Below are 26,838 nucleotides of genomic sequence, written 5' to 3' on the forward strand. Positions count from 1 at the left end.
AGCGCAGCACACACACAGCATCATGAAAAAGAGGCCGGAAAACTACTACATTAAGACAAACTGAACCATGTGTATGATTGCATTGATGTACTAAATAGTATAAGCTCAGTATTCCTTACCAGAAATGCTTGCAATGAAGAGTGGGTGAGTTCTGGACAAGGAAGAAAGGGAGGGAGACAGGGAGGGAGGGAGACAGGGAGGGAGGGAGGGAGGGAGGGAGGGGGAGAAGGAGAGAGGGAGAGAGACAGAGACAGCAGGATCATGAGAGCAAGACTGACTCAATTTGGGGATATTACATGGCTCAACCCACCCTATGTAGAGCAACCTGAAACCCCAAAAACCTAAAATGCAAAACTTTTAAAGCACCACATTGATGCTTAAAACATGTGGAATTTTACAGCACTTCAGATTTAGAGAGACCCGGGAACTTTCCAGGTTTTACCTTGGAAAAATAGGCTCACAACTCAGTGAGATTGCCCAAAGGTGGAAAGAGGCTGGAGGAGAGTTTGCTGAGCCAATTAGACTATTTCCTTAAGTATTATTCATGAGGAGTTTTGAAAGTGCCAGCTGAAAGCATGACTAAGATAGCAGAGAGCCTTGGAGCTCTGAGAAGGGCCCATACTGACAGGTGCAAGGCAGGCCAGTTTTGCCTGCATCAGGCATGAGGCCTTCACAGCCCTGCAGTGTGCACCTGCAGAGAGGATGTAGCTATTAAAGTGGGAAGATTTTTTTGGTAGAGGCGAAAGAGGAATTGCTTCTCACATAGCATGGGTTGAAGACAGAAGTGGGGAGGAGATAACCAAAGCCACGAGGTTCAGAAAGGAACCATGGGTTATAGAAATTTCATCCATGGACCCGAGGGAACCAGAGCATCATTACTGAGCCTGGAGGGGAGGAGGATAGGCTGGGCACATTGCACAAGTAAGGAAGCAGGAGATGTAGGATGCTTGCATGTCTGTAGAAGAACATCAGTACACTAAAAGGAGTTTCAAATCAAGGTTATTAGATACTGCTTAAGAAAAGGTTATCCCTGTAACCACATAGTGCCTTAAGGTTCATTAACCTTTGTTTTTAAATGGTGCTTATCTTTTTATTTAGTTATAAATTGCCCCTTATATTATACCAAGGCAGCTGAATTTATCAGCATTTATTGTTGCTTATCATATTGGACTTTAGACATCTTTCTGAAGTGTAAGTATCTTTGCATGCTGCAACTGACCTTTCTAAAATCCGCGTGGTGCTAAGACAGTTCCTTAAAGACTTCTAATGTGGGACCCTGGGATGTGTTTCTCTTTGGATTGGTGTCATGGCAAGTCGTAAAGGCTCCCGCACCACAGAAAAGAGGTGATGGCGTTTACAAAATAGACTAGCAAAGTTAGTTTTAAAGCACACATGTCACTCTCCACTAGCATAGTGAAGTGGTATTAAATGTTAAGTTATTGCTGCTTCCTATAAATTAGCAAATTTTTGAGTTTACCAACTCATTTCTCTGTTGTCATTTTTTGTGGGGGAGGGGGAGAATCACTCCCAATCTTTAAACCTTCCCACCCAGCTGGAGAAGATGCCCAGCCATGCTATGAGCCATGGATCTTTCTCTGAGGTTCTTTTCTGTGTGTCCTCCTACTATGTGTACCCACACACACACACACCGAACATGCACACACACACACTGCAGAATGGCCATCATCTTTGACACTAAATACTACTTACTTGTGTAGCCTGTTTGTGTCTAAACCACAGACCAAGTCATATTTTTGTAACATTTATTTATTATGTACATTTGTTGGAGGTCAGCAGATGACCTTCAGGAATTGGTGCCCTCTTTCTGTCATGTGGATCTAAAAGATCAAACTCGGGTCATCAGGCATGGAGGCAAGTGTGCTTACCCACAGAGTCCCCTAACATTCAGTTCACATCTAAAATTCCTAAAACTGGATGCACTCAACTCTTTCTCACTTTAATTATATGTTAATTTTCATCAGTTTAAAAATTAAAAAAAAAAAAACTTAATTCTTACTGTAGGGTTTCTAATTTTTTTTGTTTAGTTTGTTTTTCACCAACCATACATTAATTTTCTACTCAGACTTTTTTGTTACAGTGTCCAGATACCAAGAACCCATGTTTCCTCATTGTGTTTACAGAAAACCTTTTTAAAAAAAAAAAAAAAAAAATCCATAGACACGGGCTTTCCCACTTGGAGTTTCCCTTCCTGATCTCCATGTAGGCTCCCCCTTTAGTGTTAGCACATTTCATCTTCACTAAGTGTGTGCATCTAGATGAATTTGAACAATAGGTTAGCATCCACCACTGTAGTAAGTATCGTAGACATTGGCTGACAGAGGGGTTCATTCTGTGTGCAGTTTTAGAGGTTCTCAGCTGTGATCAGCTGTATTTGTTACTCATCTCATAGTTGGGACCACACACCTGACCTAACGCAGCTTACAGGAGAGAGGTTCACATTGGCTCTTGGTTTGAAAGGACAAAGTCTGTCACAGCAGGAAATGAATGGCAGAGCCCATGGCCACAGGAGCCTATGAAGAGACTCTTCCCTCTGGGCAGTCCAGGAAATGGGAATGCAGGGCTCAGGCTGTTTTTCTTCTTTTCCCTTTTGATTCAGTCTGGGACCCCATGCCATGGAATGGTGTCTCCCTCCCACATCCAGGATTCGTCCTCCCCTCAGTAAACTCAAAGGAACAGGGGTCAGTCTCCTTCAATTCCCCCAGGCCCCCACTCACAGGAAAACCTTCCAGCCATTGGCACTACACCATGGAACAGGCCTTTATCATGTGAATTTTTGAGAACACTTTTCAAACAAAAGAAACTTGCTTATACAATAAATACTGAGTCTTAGAAAAAAATGTGTGTGTCTAACTTAGTTCACTTTGGTAAAAGCCACTACCATCTCCAGAGAAGCAAATTGAACACAACCCCAAACACTTACTTCTTTACCAGCAAAAAAGGAATACCTAATGTTTTTCTCTTTTGGAAGAGTTTTTCAATATGTTTTATATTGTTTTCCTTTTAAACAATGTAATACTTGTAGCAGTTAGGTAGGTAGGTTAGGGTTGGAGGGGATTTTGTTTGTTTTGTTTTAACAGATTTAATACTTTAAATGAAAGTACATAAAAGTTATTTTTTAAAAGTAATCAAAATGTGTTAGTACTTACCACATACTTGGAATTAGAATGGTACTTCCTAATAAAGTACTAAAATAAGAATTATTTAGAATTGTTTCTAGTCTTTAAGTGTTTTGCTCAAACGTAACTTGCTGCCTTAATACAATGTTATGTGCTTTCAAGCACTGGCTAGTCTTCTTTATTCTTGTTCAAATATTAATTAACTATTAGTTAATTAAGTAATTAATTGATTAGCGAGAGTCTCACTGTATAGTCCTGACTGGCTTGGAACTTTTTGTGTAGACCAACCTGACCTTGAACTCACAGAGCTCAACCTGCACTTGCAGGGATTAAAGGGAACAGCCATCGTGCCCAGCTTACTCTTATTTTGAAAGACACCGTTTGGCTCTAAACTTTATGAATTGTTTCCTTTAAGGGAACAGGTTTTAACTGTAAAGACTCAGAGCACTGTGTGGCTACTGAGTTCATGATGTCAGCAGCAGTGTCCATCGTATGCTCGCGCTGGTGCGTCTCTGAAATGGGGGGGCTGCTGCCGGCCAGCTGGCACTGGGTCTCTGTTTCCGAGGGGAGGTACCTGAGAAGTGGAAGGTGCCTTTCAGCCACTGGAAAACAGCCACATGCTGGATTCTGACCAATCTTCACATCAGGCTGTGAAATTAAAACTATCCCTGATAATGGTGACAGCCAATCCTCCTAGTGGTGCAGAGTGCCACATGCCACTGACTGACTGTTTGATACTTTGGTCCTTTAAAAGCTGTCTTTGGTCCTTTAAAGGATTGTAGGACTGTCTGAGAGAAGACTATTTGGAACCTGTTGAATTTAGAAGGAAAGACAACTCCCAGCGTGTGAGGTTGCCCTTGAGCCCCAGGCTCTCCCTTCTAACCACATTTAAGGAGTCAGAGTCATTAGCATTGAAGATGTACAGTGAAACCTACACTCAGATGATGTGGATTTCTGTTCTTCTGTGGTACTTCTTTGTGTGGTCAGTGACTGCATTCGAATGAATGAAGTTTTGTATGGAACACTGTACACACACACACACACACACACACACACACCACTGTGTGAGGAGCTAGCAAGGGAACTGACTCACTGTCCTCACTGTTTGACCTTGTTCTGAAGTGCCATCTTCACCCTGTGCACTCCTGGCTATCTATACCTGTCAGTGCATGTCTTCCTTTGTTAAAATAAATAAATAAAATGATATTTGCCTTGTTGAAAACATAAACATTTTGTTTTCTTCTTTTCAGGTGAAGCTGACATTTGAAAATGCATATGCTGTGAAAAAGGAAACAGCCCAACCAAAAAAGAAAAAGGCACAGTCGAGCACAAATGATTTGGTGAAACTCCTCTGCAGGTCAGAGGCTGATGTGGTCCAGCACAGTACCCTGAGCATCCCACACATCACCATGTACCTCACGCTGCAGCTCCAGTCAGAGGCAGCCAGGGAGGAGGTGAGTGTCTGCTCACCTATGCCGAGGGAGCGGGAGACCTTCCATCCTGCAACCGTACACTTAAAGAAGAAACAGAAGGGAGTTAGCTGTGCCTTGTGGCTGTCTGCATATCACGTGCTATGCTGTGCATATAATATGACTTAGCTGTGCCTTATCACTGTCCTCTATGTATCACATGTTACAATAGGTGTGTTAAAATAAACAAGAGAAAGGTGGCTGTACCATTCAGGAATTCTAAGCACGGGGAAGAACCAAAAGCTCCCTTTGTGCCCTTCTGTGGCTTGTAACGTGATGCATGCATTTTCCTTGTGTTGTTTTTCTGTCTGTTTAATGAGAAATTGAAAATGGTAAAGATCAGCGTAAGGTGTAGATGTACTGTTTGGCATGTTCTGTGCTCTGGGAAATACACAGACACCCAGGGATAAGAATTCTAATTTCCTACCCCTTGCTGGAGCCTTGTATCTTTAGAATAAATGAGACTTTTAGGCATTTATTCTTTTAATCCTCCTAAGTTTTGAGATGCTGTCCTGAACCTTTCTGAGCCCACACATCATTGCCTATCTCTCCCTGGGAAAATGTGCAGATGCCTTACAAATAAGCAGGTTCCTGAATGTGGCCAGTTCTGTATCAATACCGTAATTAGAAGAGGCTCTTTATTCTTACCATGCAGAGTGGAAGCATCTGTAAGTGCAGGCTCCTAACAAGGGCTTTAAAAACACAACTAATTAAATTGGCTGGGCACTGCAGAGCCTGCCAGCCCTTCGATACCAAGGCTTTTAAGACTGCTATGGAGACTTCTTTAAATGGCCCTTTTTACGAGTCTGATACTTTACAACAAAATGTCATAGGGTCATTTCTTTCCCTGAGAGTTACATAATTGATACAGAGCTTGTCTTTAAATTACAAGATGGAAACTTGTAAAAAGCTAGTCAAAGACTATTTAAAGCAGCGTTTGGTATTTTGACGAAACAGAATGGAAGTATTTGTTGGACGTGGTTTAAATTTATTACATCTACATCACAGAAGATTTAAATTCATTTGACTTAACTTCCAGAAATAAATAATGGAATTATAAGAAAACACTTTGTAGTTATTTCCATTAATGAAAATCACAAAAACATTTGAACCATTGTTATTCAGTGTATTTGACAAACATATCCCATAGCATATATTGAATAATTTACATATCTTAGGCATTCTTAATAAATATAAACAGTAGGTATGCACAGTGTGTCATCATCATATCTGTGATAATGTAAAAGTGTGAATACATGGACCCTACACCAGGTAACTATTTCTCGAATAGACGTCTAACAGTCTTTAGAGAGAGAGCCAAGGAAAGCTAAGCCAGTGCGATCTGCAGGAGTGTGCACTTCCTGTCCTAGCGGTCGTAGCCATTAGAGCAACTGGAGGTTACTCTGAATTCTTTATGCTTTCTATTTAGAAGTTTTATTTTTGTCTGATTTTTAACTTGCTGTGTGAGAAAATTAGATGCTGCCTACGACTCAGCAGGAAGCGAGGCTCCCACTGCCCACCTCTGCTTTTGGAGCCCCAGCACACTGGAGCTCCTACTTGGAGAGCCTTATTCTATTTCTGTTAAAGCTCTCTGTTTCCTGGAAATAGGTTCTCACCGAAAACAGAAAAATATTCAGCATTTTGTAAATTATCCTGTAAATTAGCATTTTCTGTAATTTAAAATAAAACATGCCTTGTCATATAGATTCATTTGTGCTAGTTAAACCCTCTCAGATTTAAGACAGAGATTTATAATCCTGTGATACTTTTTTCTTCCTGTTTGAATTCTTCAGTTTTGCATTCTCACTTTGTAAATTAAGCAAATATTTAATAACATCACCAAAAAAAGATGATTATCTTTTAAGGTTCAGTATGAGAGAAATGAAAGAGACCTATGGGTTTCCTGTGGGGATTAAAGCTTAAAGCACTATTTGAAATAAGTAATTTTAATTAACTATGTAGAGTTTGGTCTGTGTAGTCTCTAACCTGACTTTCAAGTAGCGTTTGAAATGCTTGTTGAAGTGTTAACATACCAGGCATAGCTCTGTCCTTGTGTCTGAATGAAACTCTGACTAAAGCTGAAGCTGAAAGGACTCCTGTTTTGTCCTTAATACAAAATCTGAACTTTCGGGCCAAGTGTTGGTTGGAGTGTCTGGTAGGCTGATCATCTGCTTCCTTTCCCCAACAGCAGGAAATTCTTTACCATTATCCAGTGTCTGAAGCATCTCAGAAACTCAAGAGCGTGAGGGGGATTTTTCTCACACTCTGTGACATGCTGGAAAGTGTAACTGGGACACAAGTCACTAGGTAATAATGTTTATCTCCTTCTTCATGTCCTCACCTTTATCTCTGATAAAAAAAAAAACCTTTTCCATCTGTTTTGGCCAAACATTGATTTTATCTTCTTCTTCATCTGAAGGCTGCTATTGGAAGACTGGTTTCCAGGCAGCCAGAATGAGGGTCTTAAAGCCCAAGCCCACAGTGACACACCTACTCCAACAGGGCTACACCTCCTAATAGTGCCACTCCCTGGGCCAAGCATATATAAACCATGACATATATTCGAGATATTGGCCATGATCAATATCAGAACATTTTATTCACCTTAAAAAGAAGCCCTGTGCCCCTTGTCATCCTGGACATCACAGTTCAAGCCCCAGGTACCCACTGGCTTGCCTGGTAGAATTCCTACAGGAGACATTTGAAATGTATGGAGTTATAAAATGAATTCTCATTTGTTTCTTAAAAATACTTTTTAAATTGTCTGCATGTGTGTCTGTGTGTGCCTCTGCAAATATGAGTATAGTTGCCTACAGAAGCCAAAAGTATCAGATTCCCTGAAGCTGGAGTTACAGGCATCCATGTGTACCTGACGTGAGTGCTGGGAACAAAACTTGTCCCCTGGAAGAGCAGCAAGTGCTCTTAACTACCAAGCTGTCCTCCAGCTCTGGAGCAATGTTCTTAAACAAGATGTAAGGTTTTTCATGTAGGTTTGTTCTTTGTCTGTCTCTGCTGTGTACGATGGATGCTATTTCACCTACTAGTTAGATCTTGTCAGTAATGATAAGACATGAGGTAACCTGTGCAAGCAATAAGGACAACTAGGAAAACCTTTTTGAGGAAACAATAAATGTGAAATGTCTTCAGGGCTTTTTAACAATACCTGTTTCTTGTTGTACATTCTTTTTTTAAAAATTAGCCGGGCAGTGGTGGCGCACGCCTTTAATCCCAGCACTTGGGAGGCAGAGGCAGGTGGATTTCTGAGTTCAAGGCCAGCCTGGTCTACAAAGTGAGTTCCAGGACAGCCAGGGCTACACAGAGAAACCCTGTCTTGAAAAAAACCGAAAAAAAAATTGTAATAATATTAGTATGATATAAAAGAGACTGATATTTGCCTAAAAGTATATATACCTTTAAACTTTAGCATAAAAACAATATTCTGTGTGCAAAATTTTTTTTAATAGTTCATATTTAAAGCACACACACTTGTGTTCTCTGTTTCCATAGTTGGTTACTGTATTTCTTTTGAGAAGTTATCTAATCGTTAGCATTGGGTGAAGTATAATTAAGAAGACATTGCCCGTGCATGAAATGCATATACCAACAGCTTCTGACAGAAGTGGCCCTCGGCAGCTACCACATAGTGTGCACATGCTCCGTCCAGGAGTTCCCTTCAGCTCTTGTGTGCACCGACTCTCATTCCATCACTTGCTTCTAAGCCGTATCTCATAGTGGGCTGTCATCCTCCAGGTTCAATCACTGCTTTGTTTTCTGTATAATCTCCTTACCGATTATGCCCATACATGGGCAATCCCAAAGGGTCTATGAAATTAATGAGCTAGGATGCAAAGTCTCTTAAAAATATCCTAAACTATGTGTAGCTACCTTGTGTCAACAAAACATTTCACACATACCCCAAGTTTCAGACAGGGTCTCACTCTGTAGCCCTGCTGGCCTGGGACTCACTGTGTCACTCAAACTGGCTTCAAATTCATAGCAATCCTTCAGCCACAGCCTCGGCCTCCTGACAGCCAGGATTATGGACATGCAATGATTCTACATTTGTGTGTCCTGGAGGTTTGGAGATAATTCCAAATGTATTTTTGTTGTCACAAACCCCTGCCTTTTCTGTGTGACAGTTAGGTATGTGGCAAGAAATTTGCTTATTAAGCAATTCAGTTCTTAAATTATACCATGTGTACCCTATTAAGGATATTTTTATAACTTCATAACAGTTAAAGATATTCTAACCACATCTTGAATTTATGTTTTTCTTAGCTCATCCCTCCATTTAAATGGGAAACAAATTCATGTTGCTTACTTGAAAGAGTCTGACAAGTTGCTGTTAATTGGCCTGCCTGCTGAACAGTGAGTTGGGACCTTTCTGTTTCCCTTTAAACAACAGTTCTGAAACTATGGCAACAACAACAAAGTAAAATAATGTAACAAGGCCTGCCTCATTACAATCATGGCCTTTTTGTCAAAAAGCAAACTCCTTGTGATGGGTTCATGACCCCGAGGCTGCACTGGGAACGTATTATTACCCGAGCTTTGGGGCTGTCAGTATTGACAACACAGAGGTAATGGGGTGGGGTGTTTTCTTCCACTCAGACTTCACAAGAATGTGCTTTGGATTTAGTGCGCTCCCATTTTATTCATGCTGGAGAATATGGGGGGGGGGGGTGGATCGGGGCTCAGCACAAGCCAAAGTGACTTTCTACCTCTGAGTGACCTCACTAGTGGGTGAACCCTACAGATATACATGTGTAGACATATTGCTTCTTTGGGGGTTGGTGTCATCAGATTATGTCACAATGAGTAACTGCATTTTTCTTTTAAGAGTTCCTCTTCCCCAGCTAAGGAACATGATAGAGGACGCCGCCCAAACCTTGAAGTTCATGTATGGCTCTTTAGACAGGTGAGTGTTTCTCTAGAGTCTGTGTCTTTCTCTGTGCCTGACAGTCTCTTGCTTAAGAAGCAGACTTTTTTGGTTTATTCCGTGTCTTGTGACAGTTCCCTCAGGTTTGTTTGTTTGTTTGTTTGTTTGTTTTTTCATTTTTATTTAATTCAACTATGAATGAATTTCTGAGACAGGGTCTTGCTATGTAGCTCAGACTGGCCTGGGCCTTGCTCTGTAGCCTGAGGTGGGAAGAGCTCATGCTTCTGTTACCTGAGCCTTCCAGTGCTGGGGCTGTAGGTATGAACCGCCACATCTGCCTTAGTGAGCCATGATGCTGTTTCTCCTTCCACATTATAGCTTGTAATGAACAATGCAGAAACTCATATAAACTACTAGTTAGTACAGGATCTAGTGACTACAACAAGTCCTATATTATATAGTGACCAGTACATACTGGTTCTTTTGTTTAGAGGCAAATATATAGCACACGTCTGTGTAGCATATGGACAAGAGTAAGATTTTCAGTATATTTTTGTGTTTTCTTTGTTATTATACTGCCCCAAAATGTTTCTTAACTCAAAAATGTAATCAGAAATGTGCATTTAGCTAGGCATAGTGGCTCACATCTGTAAACTCAGCATTTGTGAGTCTGAGGCAGGAGGATTACTGTAAGTTCAAGGCTGACCTAGGATATGTAAGTAGTTTTCAGGCCAGTCTGAGTTATAGACCTTGTCTCAAAAAACAAAATAAACAAACGAAGCACAGTTAGCAGGAATCGGGTGCACAATATGGAGTGTTAAGGTGCAGTGTGTATTCCTTCATGTATTCTCTGTAAAACACAAGCATGCATTCCATTTCATGCTTATGTTCTGCTTCTCTTATCTCATGAGTCTGTAGTCATGTTCACTCTTCATGATCCTCTGTCACCTCCTTCTCTTCCTACTGAAACCCTCTTTCCTCCCAGCAAGCCCCCTCCTGCTTGGATGTCTTTCATGTAACCCACTGAGTTTATTAGGGTTGCTTACTCAAGCTTGAACGTTGTCAGGGACTGTTTACTAGAGCAGTGGCTACCCCACTAAAGCAGCCATCACCTGCCATGGTCCCTCAGGGTCCCTTCCCATTCCATGACGAAATGCCTACAGGTGCGTTCTTCTACAGGTCTTGTGCAGATAATCATAGCTGTAGTGAGTTCAGTGTGCAAAGGCCCTGCTGGATCCAGAGGACACCTCTGTGCTGCACATCTCCCTCCACACCTCTGGGTCTCACCTTCTCCTGAGATATCACCTGAGCCCTGGAGGGGGTGATATAGATATCCTATAGGGTCAAGCACTCAACCATTGCTCGCTCTTGGCACTGTGGCCTGTTGTAGGTGCTTTTGAGTTTTAGCTTTATAGTTTAATGTGATACATATTTCTTGATTTGAAGGGAAAAACTGAGGTAACTTAACCATTTGAACGTATAGAACTATGCCTGGAAAACATTTTTCTCCAGTGGGATCTCTAGTGCCTCTGGGGATGAAAGTGATACCTCTGCTCTGAACACCAGAGTATACCAGTACAGAAACTGAAAGATAGTTTATGCATTTTTCCAAACATGGTGGTATCTCTCTCTCTCTGATTATCTCTGGAGAAACTTTACTGGAACTGTGCTCAAGGCATCAGGGATGAACTTCTGTGATTGTGTTAATATGTGGAGATCATTTTTTTATATCACAATCTCTGGTAGAGGAACCTGTTAGGAGACACACCCCCCCAAACTTGATTACTTATGAGGAACTTCCAAATAAATGAGGTGCAGAAGGCTGGTCATCCAAACACAGTACCTTTTCCCTTTGCTAATATGATTTAATCAATGGAATGAGACCGTGGTGTTAACAGCCTTTTTAAAGGTCTGTTAGAGTGGCAGACTTTGCTGTATTATACCCTAGTTGAGCTGTTTGCACAAACTGAGAGATCATCAAGGATCAAGTTTCTTCGATGGATTTCATGCATGTCAACAAACTTCCTGAAGTTGTTGTGTGGTCCACAGAGTAGGTCAAGGGCAGAGGGGCCTAGTTTCTCTGCACTTCACCTTCTATTTCTGATATGAAAGTTTCTCTAGAGTAGCAGCAAATGTAATTAATTTTTTCTTGTTCAAACAGGAATTTGAAGGGCAAACTAAGAAAACAAATGGGGATATGTCTGTGTTCTTTAAGAAACACATAGACATAGCAGTTACTAATAGACTTTTTGTAACAATTCTTGATTAAGCTTTTTTTTCTATAAAAAGATTTCATAAAGGTTTTTTAAAGATCCAAAGACTTAATGTTCATTAAAGTTGTGAGCAAGTTCCTATTAGTGTCATGATGGAATTAAAGCTGTATTTCCTTGCTCTGTCCCCTCCACCATTCTCCTGCCTAACAGCTGCTCTGTGGTACTACAGTAGCTGTTTCTGGGTCTTCATCTTTATTGCTGCTCCACTAATTAATTTCCATAAAGCAGTTAGAATGGCCAGCATTACTGCCTGAGTCCCACTACCTCCCTGTCTGATCAGATCTCAAACCATGCCCACCCTGCTTATACACTGGCCACATTTGCCCCACCACAGACTCTGCCCTCTTCCCTCCTGCTGGGTCTTCTTCATGCAGGGATATCAACTTAAATGGCCTATTTTCAGAGTGTTTCTTAATCAACAGCAAACTGACTAGGTAGGAAGTTGCATGCTTACAGTCAATTTGGGAAGCTGAAGGGACATGTGACCTCACACATTCAGGCAGATCCTCTCTTTAAAATAAAACACGTGAATGAAACACCTGACCGTCGTCCTGCCAGCCATCCGCCATCTCCTTGCCTTACTCCATCAACTTGTGCGCTCAGTGGGCGATCATTGTCTTTTGTCTGATTCTATTGCTGTACTCCTGGCAAAGAGAATGGTGGCTGGAATAAAGTAGGCACTTAAATATTTGCAGGATGAGTCAGTGGATGTTACTTCTGTGGGATCATCTTATGAGCTGGTCCAAGGAACAGTCATGACTAACACTGGGCTGCTCTTGCTTGTCTAAAATCAGCTGTTTAATCTCTCCAGTCCCCTCTATTTCTCTGTATCCCTTCCTTTCTCCTTCCCTTTCTCCCTCCAATGCTGAGCCTCAGTTGAGGAGAAAATAACACAGCTCCGCATTTCGTATTTCCCGTATACTCATAATAAGCACCAGAAGAAGTTGTGTAGTGGTGAGTGCTAGGTGATTTGAAGGTGAGTTGGATCACATTAACCCCAGTTTTAGCTTGGAAAGCAGAATTCAGAGAGAGGCCTGTTGATTGGCTCTATGAGAGTAAGAGCAATTCAAAGCCAAATCTGTTGTACTTCAGAGTGCAGAATCTCTTTCTTATCCTCCATTACCTGAAAGTCACAGGGAGTTGTAAATGGTTGGAAGACAGAGAGGAAGGAAGTGTGTACTTTGGCCCTTTTTCTTGTGCACATGACCCTGTGTTGGCCCAACAGTTCTTACCAGGTGTCCTCTTGCTAAATGCAGAAAGTATATTAATGCCCTCCTTCAGTCACCCCACAGTAGTGGCTGTAACTATAGGAACAGGAGGCGGGAGCATCAGTGCTGGGGCAGAGCCAGTCCCCTGAGATAGTGCAGGTCATGGACCTCTCCACAGCTTGGGCTCACTTCCAGCTCCTGCTTCTCCAGCGCCTTCTGCCAGGTTGAGAACGCGCCCCGTCTGGATCATTTCTTCAGCTTGTTCTTTGAACGAGCTCTTCGGCCGGGTAAATTGCATCTCAGCACCAGCCCCAGCGCCCAGCAGTACGATGCAGCCAGTGCTGTGCTTTTGGACAACCTTCCTGGAGTCCGTTGGCTCATACTTCCACAGGAGCTCAAGGTAATCTTAGGGGTCCACAAGAATCAGAATCATCCACTTAGTTGTAAGCCTGGAGCATTCTTGTTTCCTTTGTAAAATAATTTTTAAATTTATACTTGCGGCACACCTGCCACCATGGTATGTGCAGGTCATAGGATAGGTTAGTATTCTTGGTCCCCCCCCCCCCCATTCACCTCTGTCTAGGTTCCAGGACTGAGCTGGCCCTCTTCTCCCTTTCTCTTTGGTGTGTGTGTGTGTGTGTGTGTGTGTGTGTGTGTGTGTGTTCCAGGATTATAGGTGACAAGTGAAGAAACTGCTGAAGTAGGAGATCCAGTGACATAAACTTCAACAAATGATCCTTAAAAATAGAAATTGGTTCTCTCATCATATTTTATATTTAAGCTTTCCAAACTCAGAATTCTTGTCAGAAATCTAGAACGTCTTACTTGCAATTTTGTGGCTCTGATTATACAACACAAGGTCAGCTTTTGTTTCTGTCTGGATTAAAGCTGTGGAGGATTACTTCCTTGGCACTGGTAAGACACTGTGACTACACAAATCCTTTGGTGGTCTGCATTCACTACACATTATTCTTGAGAATATAAGGTCCGCTGACAGCAAATAATTCTTTATTTGTTTTTGATTCTGAGGGTTAAACCCTTAGCCTCTTGCATCCAAAAATCACGTTGTACCTTTGAACCACATTTCCAGTTCCCTTCTATGAACATATGTGTTCAGGTATTGATTTGTTCCATATACAGCTAAACAACACAAGGCTTCTCGATGTTTAGGTATTTTCAGTATGACTTCATAACTATCCATCATAAGTAACTTTATACAACTGACAAGACCAATTCAGAAACCTTTAGTGTAGACCACCGTTTAATTCCTTTACTTAGCATGTTCTCAGTATTAAATGAGGTGACATCGTATGGCCACCTCTCTGCCCATGAAGAAACCCAGACTGTGTTACTGGAACGATACCCAAGATTCTGTTCTTCATGAGGTTCCTCGGCGTATACCCAAGTGACTGACAGTTTACTACTAATCCTTTAAGTGGTATGTGGGGATGGGAGAGCACTCGACTGTGAAGTAGGGAAGGGCTCACTGTGACTGCAGTAACAGCTGTGGAGGCTCCGTTACATGGGTCTTAGCTGAAGTTGGGGGTGTCAGTTCATATATACAGGACATTTACCTGCTGGTCTTCTGTTTTGTCCTGGTTCTGTGAGTTGACATTCTCAGACTAAAATGACCATCTTCTTTTCTTTTTCTTGTCCTACTACTTGATCCTAGGAGCAAGCCCATGCATGCTGGCCAAGTGTTCTACCTCTGAGCTACATCCCCTTACAAGTGTCAGACATATCAGTTGGCTGCAGTAAAACTACTTTAAGCTTATCCCCGACTACCTTACGAGTATATGAGACTCAGACTGTGGTTACTTTACCTGGCTTTGACAGTTACTTTTCTGACTGCTGACCTGGCTATACCTCCCTGTGGTGTGGCCCAGCCACTTGCTGTTTCTCCTGGCCACGTGCTCATGGTCCATCTCCATTCATGGCAGCTTCCTCCTCTCCATCCATTCTTCCTCCTCCTCCTCCCGGGCTGTTCTCTCTCTTCTTGTCTGTCTCTCCCTCTCCCTGTCTCTGTCTCTCTCTGTCTCTGTCTCCTTCTCTACCCCTAACCAGCCCCTAATCCCTCCAGTCATTGGGGGTAGCCCATTTTATTTAACCAGTAGTTTTATATCAAGGAGCAAGGTTTGCACAAGTAAAGCTTGTCAGTGTGAGAAGTGACTCTAGGCCCAGACTTCCTTCAGAATTTAATATTGCAATACATAGCGGCAGACCAACCCTCAGCAGTTGGCCACACTAGTACTTTTAGGAGAAAACACAACTTTTTGACATAGGAAATAACTAGATAATGTTGCCTTTAAGATAGAAGGACCCTGGCTTCAAAGCCTATCTCATGTTCACTGTGAGTCTTTTTACCTTGGAGAGATACAAGCCTGCCAGATCCCTTTATAATCCCAAGGTACCAGTGAGAGCTGACTTTCTGGCTAAGAGTCACCCCAGACTCTTGCCCCTGACTCATAATTGGTTCTTTCTTAGGAACTCCATCTCAGCTTACCTTGTCTTCTTTTTCTTGTACAGTGTCTCAGTCATTTTATTTTACATTTTCTGGCTGTTGATTCCAACATCTTAGCCATGTCTAGCTTTAGCCACATCTTAGCTGACTCTTTCTACCCTGAATTTGTGGGCTTGCTGTTTGATGCCCTGTGGTCCTTTTTTCTTGATAGTTGACATGTTGTATATGTGAAAGGATCATCAGACGTAGGCCCTGCTAATGAAGTGACCAAGTATTAGGAGGGGAAGCACTCTTAGTCTGTAGTTAGGGCTCAGCCAGCCAGCCAGCCTGCAAGTTGTTGAACTGTGGACCTTAGCATTGTTTGTCCGGTTTCCTCTCCCCTCTGCTGGGGCAGGCTGGCTGGCTAGCTAGTGTGAGCTGGACTTGGGCATTTCCCTCTTCCCACATAGGAGGTTACATGGTCCTCTTCTGCACTGAGGAAGGCTATTGCTAACTGTATTCACCCCTAGTTCTGCCACATCACATGGGGTTGTTCTATAGTTAACTAGTTTCTCCATGGGACATGCTTTGTTAAAGAAAGCCCAGTGCTCTAGAGTATGACTCCCTGGTTCCCTTTCTTTCCTAGCGTTTCCTAGAGTCAGGAGAGCATTCACTATGGCAACCTGATTAGGCTCCTGATGAGAAAACTCACAAAAGCTTGGGGGACCCAGAGGCCTGGGTTTCCATGAGTTACAACTATGGAAATTGTCCACATGGAGCCTCTGGCAGCTTGCCGACTACAGTGCAGGTTTTGCTGTGCCAGCCCTGACTGTGATGATGGTTTCTGCAGCTGTGAATGTCTGTCTGTCTGTCTGTCTGTCTGGTTTGGGAGCCAGCAGTTTGCTGTGTTCTTACCCATCTTTCAGACACAGAAGAGTTGACTGGTATTCTGTTGAGCCTTTGACTTGTTTGAGCTGAGTACCTACTTCAGGCTTTCTGCACGTGTGACCAGGAACCAGAAGCCCCAAAGCTTTTGTGTTTTACCAAAAAGCTGGAAGAATCCTTTCTTCTTTTCTTTGAGATTTTTCACTGTCTTAGATTAGTAGCTTTTATTGACAACCTATCTTCCAATGAAAATAGGAAGGAACTTAATCCCATTTAGAAAAAAAAAAAACAAAACTCAGGTATAAAAAGTAGTTGTGAGTCAGATTGGCGGATGCCCAGTGGAAGTATTTGGTTTCAATTTGGGAACAGTTTTGTGTTTAGTATTTGATGCGATCTCCCTTCGGTTTTCTTTCCCAGGTATTTGAGAACTTTTCAGTCATGTTTCCCTTGGGAACACTGGCATTGTTAGAGGGACAGTATTTCACCTATGTTAATAGAAACAGTTTATTAGTCTCATATCAGCCCAGAGACCAAGTAAAGGGAAATTCAAAAATCACAAGTATTTGGTCTCTTTGTCTGACAGTTTTTTTCAAGGTGCAAGGTTCTCACCAAACAAGAGAACACAAAGTATTTGCCAGATGCAGGAAGACATGGGTCACAAATGAGTAATAAGTCACACTGTGTGAGCGTGTTGAAAGGCATGACTAATGGCTCCGTATAACACAGTGTGAGACTGCCCCACAGAGAATGCCTTAGCCTGTGAGAGAAAGGGGGTCAGGGAGAAAACGGGGATTCTTATTATACATCATGTGTATGCTACATATTTAAGTAACTATTTTTGTATGTATACACATTTGTGCATTACAGGTTAATTTTACTCTGTTTTTAAGTTGTGGGTGCTTTAAAAAAAGTTTCAGCAATTTCCATAGAAACAAAAGCCAAATCCTATGTAAAGATTTTTGCCTAATAACTCTGTGGGGAAGTTCAGCTCTGGCAGATCCCAGGAGAACTCCTGCCTTGATGTTTTAATCTGAATAAGGATAGGCAATGCTTTTATTCAAAACATTGTTTCCAGGAGCGAGACAGGGAAGAATGTTGGTATTTTCCAAGAATCAAAAAATACACAAAAAGCAGAAAAACTACCTAAAATAGGTTAGTCACATTAATAGTGATCTTTCATTTTTCTTTGAGAAGTTAAAAAAAATTAAAATAAGAAAGTGTTATTTTTAATCTCATAAATTGTTTTGTGTTGATCATTGGGTTTTTAACATTTTTGCAGCAACTTTTAATAAAAGAAAAACCACTTATGTTAAATAGGTTACTGTTTTATATTTGCAAAGCTTAAAAATAACATGTTCCCTGTTGTGATATTTCTTAAATATTGTTACAGAGAGGGATGTGTGTTTAATCCTTCAAGGAGTTCAGTGCTCCTTCTTGTGTTCACATAGGTGGAACTGGACACAGCACTGAGTGACCTTGAGGCCGCCGACTTCGAAGAACTGGTAAGAGGAAGGGGATTTCTACAGAGGCACAACATGGAACTCCAGTTTGTAGTCAGTCATTCTGAGCGATTAACAAGTGGACTTAGAGCATTCAGCCTCTGGTTTGACAATGGCAAATGTCTACTTGCCCCAAGGCTTTGTATTCAGCTGCAGACATTGGCTGCACCCTGATTACCTAACAAGTGCTGGGACTTCATGAGGACAGAGATGGAGACAGTTTGATGATTTGAGAACACTGTACCTGTGAATTTAACTTAGACCTGGAAACGTGGTTTTCACCTTTTTAAATTTCTAGTTCCTTGGTCCCCTGATGAAAAGACCAGCAGATAAGTAGTTGTTAATAAACAGCATCACCAAAAGGGGCTAGGTTCTTCAAGGTGACATAGAGAAGACAGAAAGACAACAGGCAGCACATTGCCTGTACTTGCCTCAACTTCTTTATCTGTCACTGTGATAAAATACTCTGACAAAAGAGAGGGTTTACTGGCTCATAGATCAGGTTGCAGCCATCATGGAGGAGAGTGCCAGCAGCAGGAGCCTTGGGGACTGGTTGCACCGTGACCCAGTCAGATGGCAGGTAGAACATGTATGCACACAGTGCTCAGCCTGCTCTCTATTAATATGGTTCTAGACCCCTGCGTCCTGCCCACTATTAAGATGGGTCTCCATATGCCAATTAAGATACTCGAGAAAATCCCCCCAAGCATGCCTCCTACACAATCACATGATTTAGATTCCTAAGTTGGCAATAAGCACTGTCCACAGCGTGGAAGCACACAGTCCACCCAGGAAATGCTTGGATGAAGCATTAACTCATCTAACGCCTTTAAGTAAAGGGCAGATCAAGACTATCTGTGGAAGGGAAGTTATAACCAGTCAACTCCAGACTGGAAAACATGGAAATCCCAGAAAGATGTTTGGAGGCAGAGGCAAGAAGAGAAAGATCCTGAAAGAGACTTAACCATGTGACCCAAATCCAGTGTGCAGTCTTCCTTGGCTTCTCATCAAGCAAGTTTGTTTAAAATATCCATGAGGCAGGGCACGGTGGCACATACCTTTAATCCCAGCACCAAGGAGACAGAGACAGTTGAATCTCAAGTTAAAGACGGACCTCGGTTACACACTGAGCCCTGTCTCTAAGTAATGAATATATAAATAGACATCCGTGAGACAGTTAAGGAAATGTAGTGCTAATGGCTGCATATAAGACAAGAATAAATCTTTAAATGGCATTATGGATATAGACAGACAGACAGACAGACAGACAGACAGAGATTTCTTCTGTTTTAGAGTTCTTTTTTTGTTGTTGTTGTTTTTATTTTTCAAGACAGGGTTTCTGTTTCTCTGTGTAGCCATGGCTATCCTGGAACTTACTCTGTAGACCAGGCTAGTCTCAAACTCAGAGATAGCCTCCTGTCTCTGCCTTCCAAGTGCTGGATTAAAGATGTGTGCCACTACTACCCAGCCAAGTACATTTTTTTAAATTTATTTTATTTTATGTGTGTATCTGAGTGTATGTCTGTGTAACATGAACATGTTTGATCCCATAGAAGCCAGAAGAGGGCATATGATTCCATGGAACTGGGCTTGTAGGTGGTTGTGCTCCAATTCTGTGTATTGAGAACTGAACCTGGGTCCTCTATGGGAGCAGTAAGCTCCCTTAACCACTGAGCCATCTCTCCAGCCCCTTAGAGTACAGTCTGAAGTTACTTACTGAAAACGCGTGTTTGGGATTGGTTAGAAATAATTTAGTAAGAGAGAGGGAAAGAGGAAGATATGAGGAAGCAATATGAACCTGTTTTGTGAAATAAAAATGGGCATTGTCCCACACTATTGCAGGCTACTCTCTGGCCCTGACGGTCTCGCCACCTCCGTGGCTAGCCCCATGCAGCAACTGCCCATCTTCTGGTTCTCTTGCTGCAGATTGTGCTCACATTCCCAGCCCATCCCCTGTGGTTAGCTGTCACAGATCCCTGTAACCCAGTAAAATCAAAACTCTAGAGGCTTGTAATTTATCAGTCAGATTTATATCAGTAAATTCTCAACCCACAAAACAGCTACACAATGAACTCAAAACTCAATAGATGTAAACATTGCTGCACACCTAGATGGGGCAAAGCACCCTACTTATTATTTAACCGACTAAGAAATCACCAATCCTTATGGCTCCCAGGACTGTGTGGTTCTGGCTCCTCTTCCTATAGGTCCCATCTTATCTCCTCCCCTCTGTCCGTACCTCCCTCTTTCTGTACTTTCTGTACTTGTCTCTAAAATTCTCAGCCCCCCTTCCTTTTCCACTGCCCAATCACAGGCCTTATCTTGTGCCTGTCCTCACCTGCATGTAGGGTGGACGGGAGCATGGAGGCCAAAATGTAGGTAGTGGAGGAGTCCCCGGGTCCAGGTGGCAGATCCATTCGGATCTGCTACCGGAGTATTTAACTTAGAATGGCTTACAAATCAGGATGCTAGTTGTTGCACCCAGCAATTGTGTTACCTGTTGATCCTAAATTAAGTTTGTGTGGTATTTTCCTTCACAAGGCGACTCAACTGGGTTCCAGAGAGAAAGGTATGGAGGCAAAGCATGGGTTTGCAAGTACACCCCAAAATGCCATGGGAATTTGGAAGCTTGGGGCTGGCATGGCAGTGACCCACCATGGGGACTTGCCAGTGCCTTGCCGGCATAGCGTGGATTGCATTTTTAATATTTCATGCTACATGAATCCATACTCACCTACTCAAATTCAGGTAGTGACAGACACGAAGGAGCTGAGGACGCCGGTCTTGTTCATCCGACTTACAGTGCCCCTGCCTCAGCCTCCTGAGCTCTGTGCTTACAGACATGTGCCACAGTGCTTGGCTCCATTCAGTCCTCTTGTTGCTGAGTATCAGTGCATCATATGGATGTAACAGTTTCAAAGACTTAGGTTGTTTCTGATTTTTTTTCATTTCCTCTTCGTTCAGTATAAAATTAGAAGATGCATGTTACAGGAAGAGACAAAGACAAATATATCTCTTCATCTTTTCCCACTGGCATCACAGGTGTAACTCCTCTCAGAGTTTGAAATAGATGTTTCTAAACCTTTCTGTATCCTTACACAAAACCCCACATGTATAGTTATAGATATTACAGGTAGCTGTGGGAAGGTATATACCCTTTGTTCTGGAACTTCCATTTTCCACATCCTGTAACTTGTACGCCTACACTATTCTAAGACCTGTGCTATTCTTTGACATGAATCAAACATAGATGACCATCCCTCCATCACTGCATGTGGTGTTAGCTATAACTTCTCTGTATTCCAAATAATTCACTTTCTACCTTTACAAAAATGTCTTGATTCACTCGGTCATCTTGTGGATCTCTGGAAGAGAGATTACTCAAAAAGTAGATGTATGTTCAGAGTTTTTTGAATACCACTCACTCTCCCACAGAGGGTGATAATTTTTGCTTTCAGAAGTAGTGCATGGTAATATCGGATATTGTGGATTGTAATGGGAGCTTTCCTGTCACAGCAGTTATTTTCAAAGTCCCTCATGGAATAGCAAATGCTGTGTGCTCTCCCATGTTGTAGGACCACAGATAAAGCTGTCTGACAAGTAAACACATGGGTCTTTTATCTCAGTCCTCTAGCACTGATGTCATAGGTACCAGAACAAGTTGTTTTTAATGAAGATAATCTTTACCTCAACTATTGCAGCTCAACTAGAATATTTTTTTTATCTTCTGCATAAAATGAGTAAATAAGTACTAATTATAAATCAACTGTGAATTTTCCCCCAGTCTGAGGATTACTATGACATGAGACGGCTGTATACAATTTTGGGGTCTTCTCTGTTTTACAAGGTAAGTTGAAGCTTAAAAGATTTGTCACTATCCAACTGCTACATACATAGAGCTAAAGTAGATTTTCTCAAACTTTTACACACATGGAAGAAATGCTACCACTTTGCAGACAAGACTGTGATCTGGAAATAAGACCTCAGAGATTTGTAAATACAGTAAATATTCATGTTTTACTGTATGCTTAGGCATTTCCAAGAGTACAGAAGTGAAAGAGTACTTAAAATAAGATATATAAGACAGAAGAGCACTATGTTCCTTTCTTCAGAATTTTAAAACTTATCTTTATTTAATGTGTGTGTGTGTATGTGAGCCCCACGGAGCATATGTGAAGGCCAAGGTCAACTTGAAGGAGTTGTTCTCTCCTTCTATGTGGGGCTCCTGGGATCAAACTCGGGTTGTCAGGTTTGGTAGCCAGTGCCTGCGGAGCTGTCTCCAGCAGTGTATTGTTAATATCCTCTTGCAGTGGTGTTCTTGCTCCTTTAATCTCTTCTTCAGAGATGAAGTACATTGCGTCTTGTAGCATTGAGTAACTACTTCCTTTAAAGGAATCAAGACAGTTAAGTATTTCACTTAAAAATATCATTAAAAACAGTATATAACATATTTAACAGAGTTGGGTGATTCCGGAGGCACACAGAAAAGAACGTCTGTGCTGACCTAGACCCCGATTCTCTTTCTAGTTTAACCAAACATTCAAGATAATCAGTCCTACTTGAGGTGATATCACTTTGTGTAGTAGTCTGTCTGCTAAGTCCCTTCAGTTGTCAAACTTGGTCTGCAGCTTGACTCAGACCAATAGCATGGACTGCTGACAAATCTTAGCTTCGTTCCTTTAAAACTGCATTATTTTAAGCCTACTATTGAGGTGTTTATGCAACTTTTAGAACTTAGGCTCTCTTTGATCAAATCCCAGGGTTATATGGTGTGCAGCCATCTGCCTAAGGACGATGTTGTTGAGATCGCTGCATACTGTCGCCAGTACTGTGTGCTGCCTTTAGCAGCAAAGCAAAGGATTGGCCAGCTGATAATATGGAGAGAGGTGTTTCCACAACACCATCTCCAGCCCCCTTCAGACTCAGACCCTGAGGCCTTCCAGGAACCTGAAGGGAGATATTTCTTACTAATTGTCGGACTGGTGAGTTATGGACTTCTTTCTTGAATTTCATTTTATATTTTTTAAACCTATTTGCTGAAGAGCACAAACATACTCAGTTACAGTATGAATATGTTAATTACTCATTCAAGAAAATGTTAAATGCTTCTCTATTCCCTTCCTTCTGTATCTGTTTAATACTCATGAAGAAATATTAGTAAAATCCAGTGTAGGATTTTGGCAGTCCGAAGATGTTTTGTTCCCTTCCTATAGTGATTTTAGCCTTTCATGAAACAGTTTAGAGCCGAGCCCAGCATGTTAACCAGCCCTAGGATTCCAGCACTTGGAAGGCGGAGGCAAGAGGACTGCACATTTGAGTCTGAAGGCAGCCTGGGCTGTACATAAGTCCTGTCTGGATGCGGGTGGCAATAAAAGAGGCTATTTGAGAGTTGTCTCAGGAACTTCTCAGGACTAAGAAAACTAGTTGATGGTGAATTGTTGCTTTATCAAAATAAAGCTATGTAGGATTGTTTCCGTTGATTGTTTCCATAGTGGGTCAGGGAGCTTTGAAGATGGGGAAACAAGAAAGAAGAGATTTTCAGAACTTACCGAGTATGTGCAAATGCCCATATGTCTTTAGTATTTACATGCATATACATACAGACTGTATTAAATCTTTTCAGTTGAACCTGTATCGATCTTCCTTTACAGCGACATTACATGTTGTGTGTGCTGTTAGAAGCTGGGGGCTGTGCATCTAAAGCTACTGGGAACCCTGATCCAGATTGCATCTATGTAGATCAGGTCAGAGCAACCCTTCATCAGCTGGAAGGAGTAGAGTCCCGCATAGAGGAGCAGCTAGCCACATCCCCGGGGCCCTGCTTGTCCTGTGCTGACTGGTTCCTTGCTGCACCACGTGAAAAGGCAGATAGTTTGACCACTTCGCCTATCCTTGGTAGGCTGCAGGGGCCTTCCAAAACTGCAACGTCTCCAACATGCAGAAGAACCTTTTTCAGTGACTATTCCTTCAAGGTACGAAAGCCCAGTCCCTCCAGGATCAGTGGAGGACGTGAGCCTGGTGAAGGGGAAGAAGGTGTTGGTCTGAGCCCACACACTACCCCAGATGCAGTACGGAAGCAAAGAGAATCCGAAGGCTCAGACGACAATGTGGCCTTGCTTAAGGTGTGTGTTCATTCCAATGTCTGCACTATGAACAATAACTGAGAGAAATTTTTTTAATTGGGAGAGCATTCCTTGTTTGAAATGGTGGATGTTTTAGTCATTAAGGAAAAGACTTAGAATTGAAAAGAGAAAGAAATACCAAGTGCCAAGACATAAGCCCTGTGGCACTTAGGACACTTTTTTCACAGTGCTTGCAGGTAGAGAAGCTTCAACCACACTGGCCTTTCTTCTGCATTGATAGGGGTGTCAGAGCGTCCTAGTTGTGGGGCAGACTTGGTGTCAGTCTGACTAAGTCGCCAGTACAACATTTAACAGAAGCAGATGATCTGAAGGGGGAAGAGGAAATACCTATTTGTAATAAGCTAAGGTGCTTAACCTGTGTTCAAGAATTGAATGTCACAACATTAAAAATGTGAATGTGGAGCAGAAAATGTTCCTCCTTGAGGTTATGACTTCCCTTGACATTTTCCCACACACACTATAAGATACCTCCACATTTGTCAAAGTCATCACCACCCTTGGGAGCCTTGTACTTACTCCTGAGAGGCTGATGTCTCTCCACACAGTTTTTAAACTTGCCATCAGGAGGATGGAGGTGATGCCAGACAAGGCAGAAGAAAGGCTGAGTCTGAATGGGCTCCAGTGCTTCTGAGTGTGCTGACATGCACAAGCATAGCTCTCCCCTCTCCTATACAAAAACAGTGGGATGCTGTTGGAACCAGAACAGAATGTTTGTTCCATGTATGTTTTGCATCTTACTTTTAGCCAGTTGTATCACTTGGTAAAATTAATAGGAAACAGAGATCAAGAGGATTTGGATAATTTATGTATAGCCAAGCTCTAGTCAGCTTCCATGAATAAGACTGAGATCTGTGTGACCTTGAGTTCAGACAGCATCAAGACAGACAAGCACACGCGCTCGCGAACAAACACACACACACACACACACACACACACACACATATTCATTCAGTAATGGAACTGGTGAGGAGTTTTCACTGTGACTTGACCTTGGAAACCTCCTTAGCAAAGAATAAGAGATGCAGCTTGGCACTGAAAATATTTAAGGGGAGCGGCACAAAAATAGTGTTCTTAGGTTTTAAATTTTGAGTCATTTCTGCTGTGATCCTATTCTTAGATACAAACTGACATACTTATCTTCCAGCTTGCTAGGAAGAAGTCAACACTTCCAAATCCGTTTCATTTGGGAACTTTGAAAAAGGAACTTTCAGAAAAGGAATTGGAAGTCTATAACATGATGAAGTAAGAAACGTCTAGCATGCCTTTTCATCTAAACTCCCTGTCTTTGAGAAAGTACAGAGATGATTCAATGAGTGTGGTTATGATATAGCACAGATGTGAGGTCATATCTATAGTGTTTCTGTAATCATTCATTACATATTTAGGGAAATGAACATATTTGTACTCTAATGAAAACACCAAAAGTAGTATTTTAAAACATGAGAGTCACTCTTTACCTCTTTCCCACAGATAACATACTTTTTGGATGTCTTCTTTTTAAATAAGAGTTTAAAGACTAATTTTACACTCAAGTAGATGCCTGGTTATCCTTAGTCCTGTGCCTGGGAGTGGTATCCGCTAATGCCGTACAGCTTAGAATGCTCACTTCTAGAGAACAAAGGGTTGGCCATTTGCCCAAATTCAAGACAACTGGGCAAGGCCATGCACACTTCCTGGTTCCAGGTGGTACATGAAGGCCTGTGTGGCAGCTGCAGCACAGGTCAGCTTTTCTCTCTGCGGTATTCTGCTTCCTTCACTCACTCCTCTTCCGTGGTTCCATAGAACACATCCCACTGACTTCTCCCCATGTGTCTCCCTCTCAGAATTTGAATCCTAAAATCTGATCCTGAGCAAACAGGTAAAGCTCCAACTTATATTGCAAAAGGAATTCTGAAGTTAAAAAAAAAAAAAAAAAACTAAACAAAGAGTTATGAAGTGTTATATAGTCAGTGTGTGTGTGTGTGTGTGTGTGTGTGTGTGTGTGTGTGTACACGCAGATGCACTTGTGTATGCTGATTTGTGGAAGTTAGAGGATTACCTTAATTGTCATCTCAGGATCTGCCTCGCTTGTCTTTTGAGACAAGGTCTCTCACTGCCTGGTGCTAACTAAGCATGCTAGGTTGGCTTCCTAGTGAGCTCCAGGGCTCTGTCTCTGCCTCTCCACAGCTGAAGTTGCAAAGGTATACCAACATGCCCAGTTTTTTGCATGGTTGCTGTGATTTGAACTCTGTTCCTCATGTTTGTAAGGCACTTTACTGACCGAGCTAAATCTTCTTTTATGTTTATTGTGTGGTTAGCTACCTAGTCAGCCAGAATAGTTTTGCCTGGTGTTTAATGTTGATGTCATGTGTGAGACCAGCTGGAAAAACAACACTAGTTGCAGTTAAGCAATGAAACCTGTAGAATGAGAATTCACTTACACAGGAAGAGTGGGTACATGACCACAAGCTTCTTAGTCATGGAAATATTTCCTAAGTGCCGGTGTGTTCCTAAGTACAATAGCAGTTGCCAAGAAGTGTTTTTTATATGACATTAGGGCAAAAGTATGATAACTTATCCTATTAAAGTAGTGCTCTGAAAATATGTTAAAATTTGGTATTCAATACCTCCATGTTTTAGTGTTTAATTTTAATAGTTAAAATACCTTTAAGCAAATAAATACAAATTCAACCTTCTATGGTAAGCTGAAATCCTTTTGAAAACCCCAGTCTTCCATTTAGCAGTTAGCTGCCAAATTTGATGCCATTTCATTACTGCCATACCATATTTTTAAAATACATACATTGTTTTGACATTGTGTCCAGTAAAAGGAAACTTTTAAGTTTAATAGCTTATTCAAATCCACATGTATAAATAACAGGGCTTTTTCCTTTAAAAGATGCCAAATATGTACAACTTATTCATT

At 41.8% G+C, this 26,838-nt stretch overlaps 1 protein-coding gene across 1 annotated transcript in view; it reads left to right on the plus strand.

Moving 5' to 3' along the window:
• Intu (inturned planar cell polarity protein) overlaps window positions 1-26,838 on the plus strand; it is a 59,927-nt gene that overhangs the window by 24,503 nt on the left and 8,586 nt on the right. Inside the window, exons 4-13 of the mRNA XM_034499357.2 lie at window positions 4,388-4,591; window positions 6,795-6,913; window positions 8,885-8,974; window positions 9,447-9,524; window positions 13,177-13,366; window positions 17,740-17,793; window positions 21,575-21,637; window positions 22,551-22,772; window positions 23,442-23,912; window positions 25,078-25,175. Coding sequence (XP_034355248.1) covers window positions 4,388-4,591; window positions 6,795-6,913; window positions 8,885-8,974; window positions 9,447-9,524; window positions 13,177-13,366; window positions 17,740-17,793; window positions 21,575-21,637; window positions 22,551-22,772; window positions 23,442-23,912; window positions 25,078-25,175 — 1,589 coding nt within the window. The remainder of the gene's footprint in view (window positions 1-4,387; window positions 4,592-6,794; window positions 6,914-8,884; window positions 8,975-9,446; window positions 9,525-13,176; window positions 13,367-17,739; window positions 17,794-21,574; window positions 21,638-22,550; window positions 22,773-23,441; window positions 23,913-25,077; window positions 25,176-26,838) is intronic.

The sequence above is a fragment of the Arvicanthis niloticus genome, chromosome 4 (genome assembly GCF_011762505.2).
Source record: "Arvicanthis niloticus isolate mArvNil1 chromosome 4, mArvNil1.pat.X, whole genome shotgun sequence".
Taxonomy (NCBI): Eukaryota; Metazoa; Chordata; class Mammalia; order Rodentia; family Muridae; genus Arvicanthis; species Arvicanthis niloticus.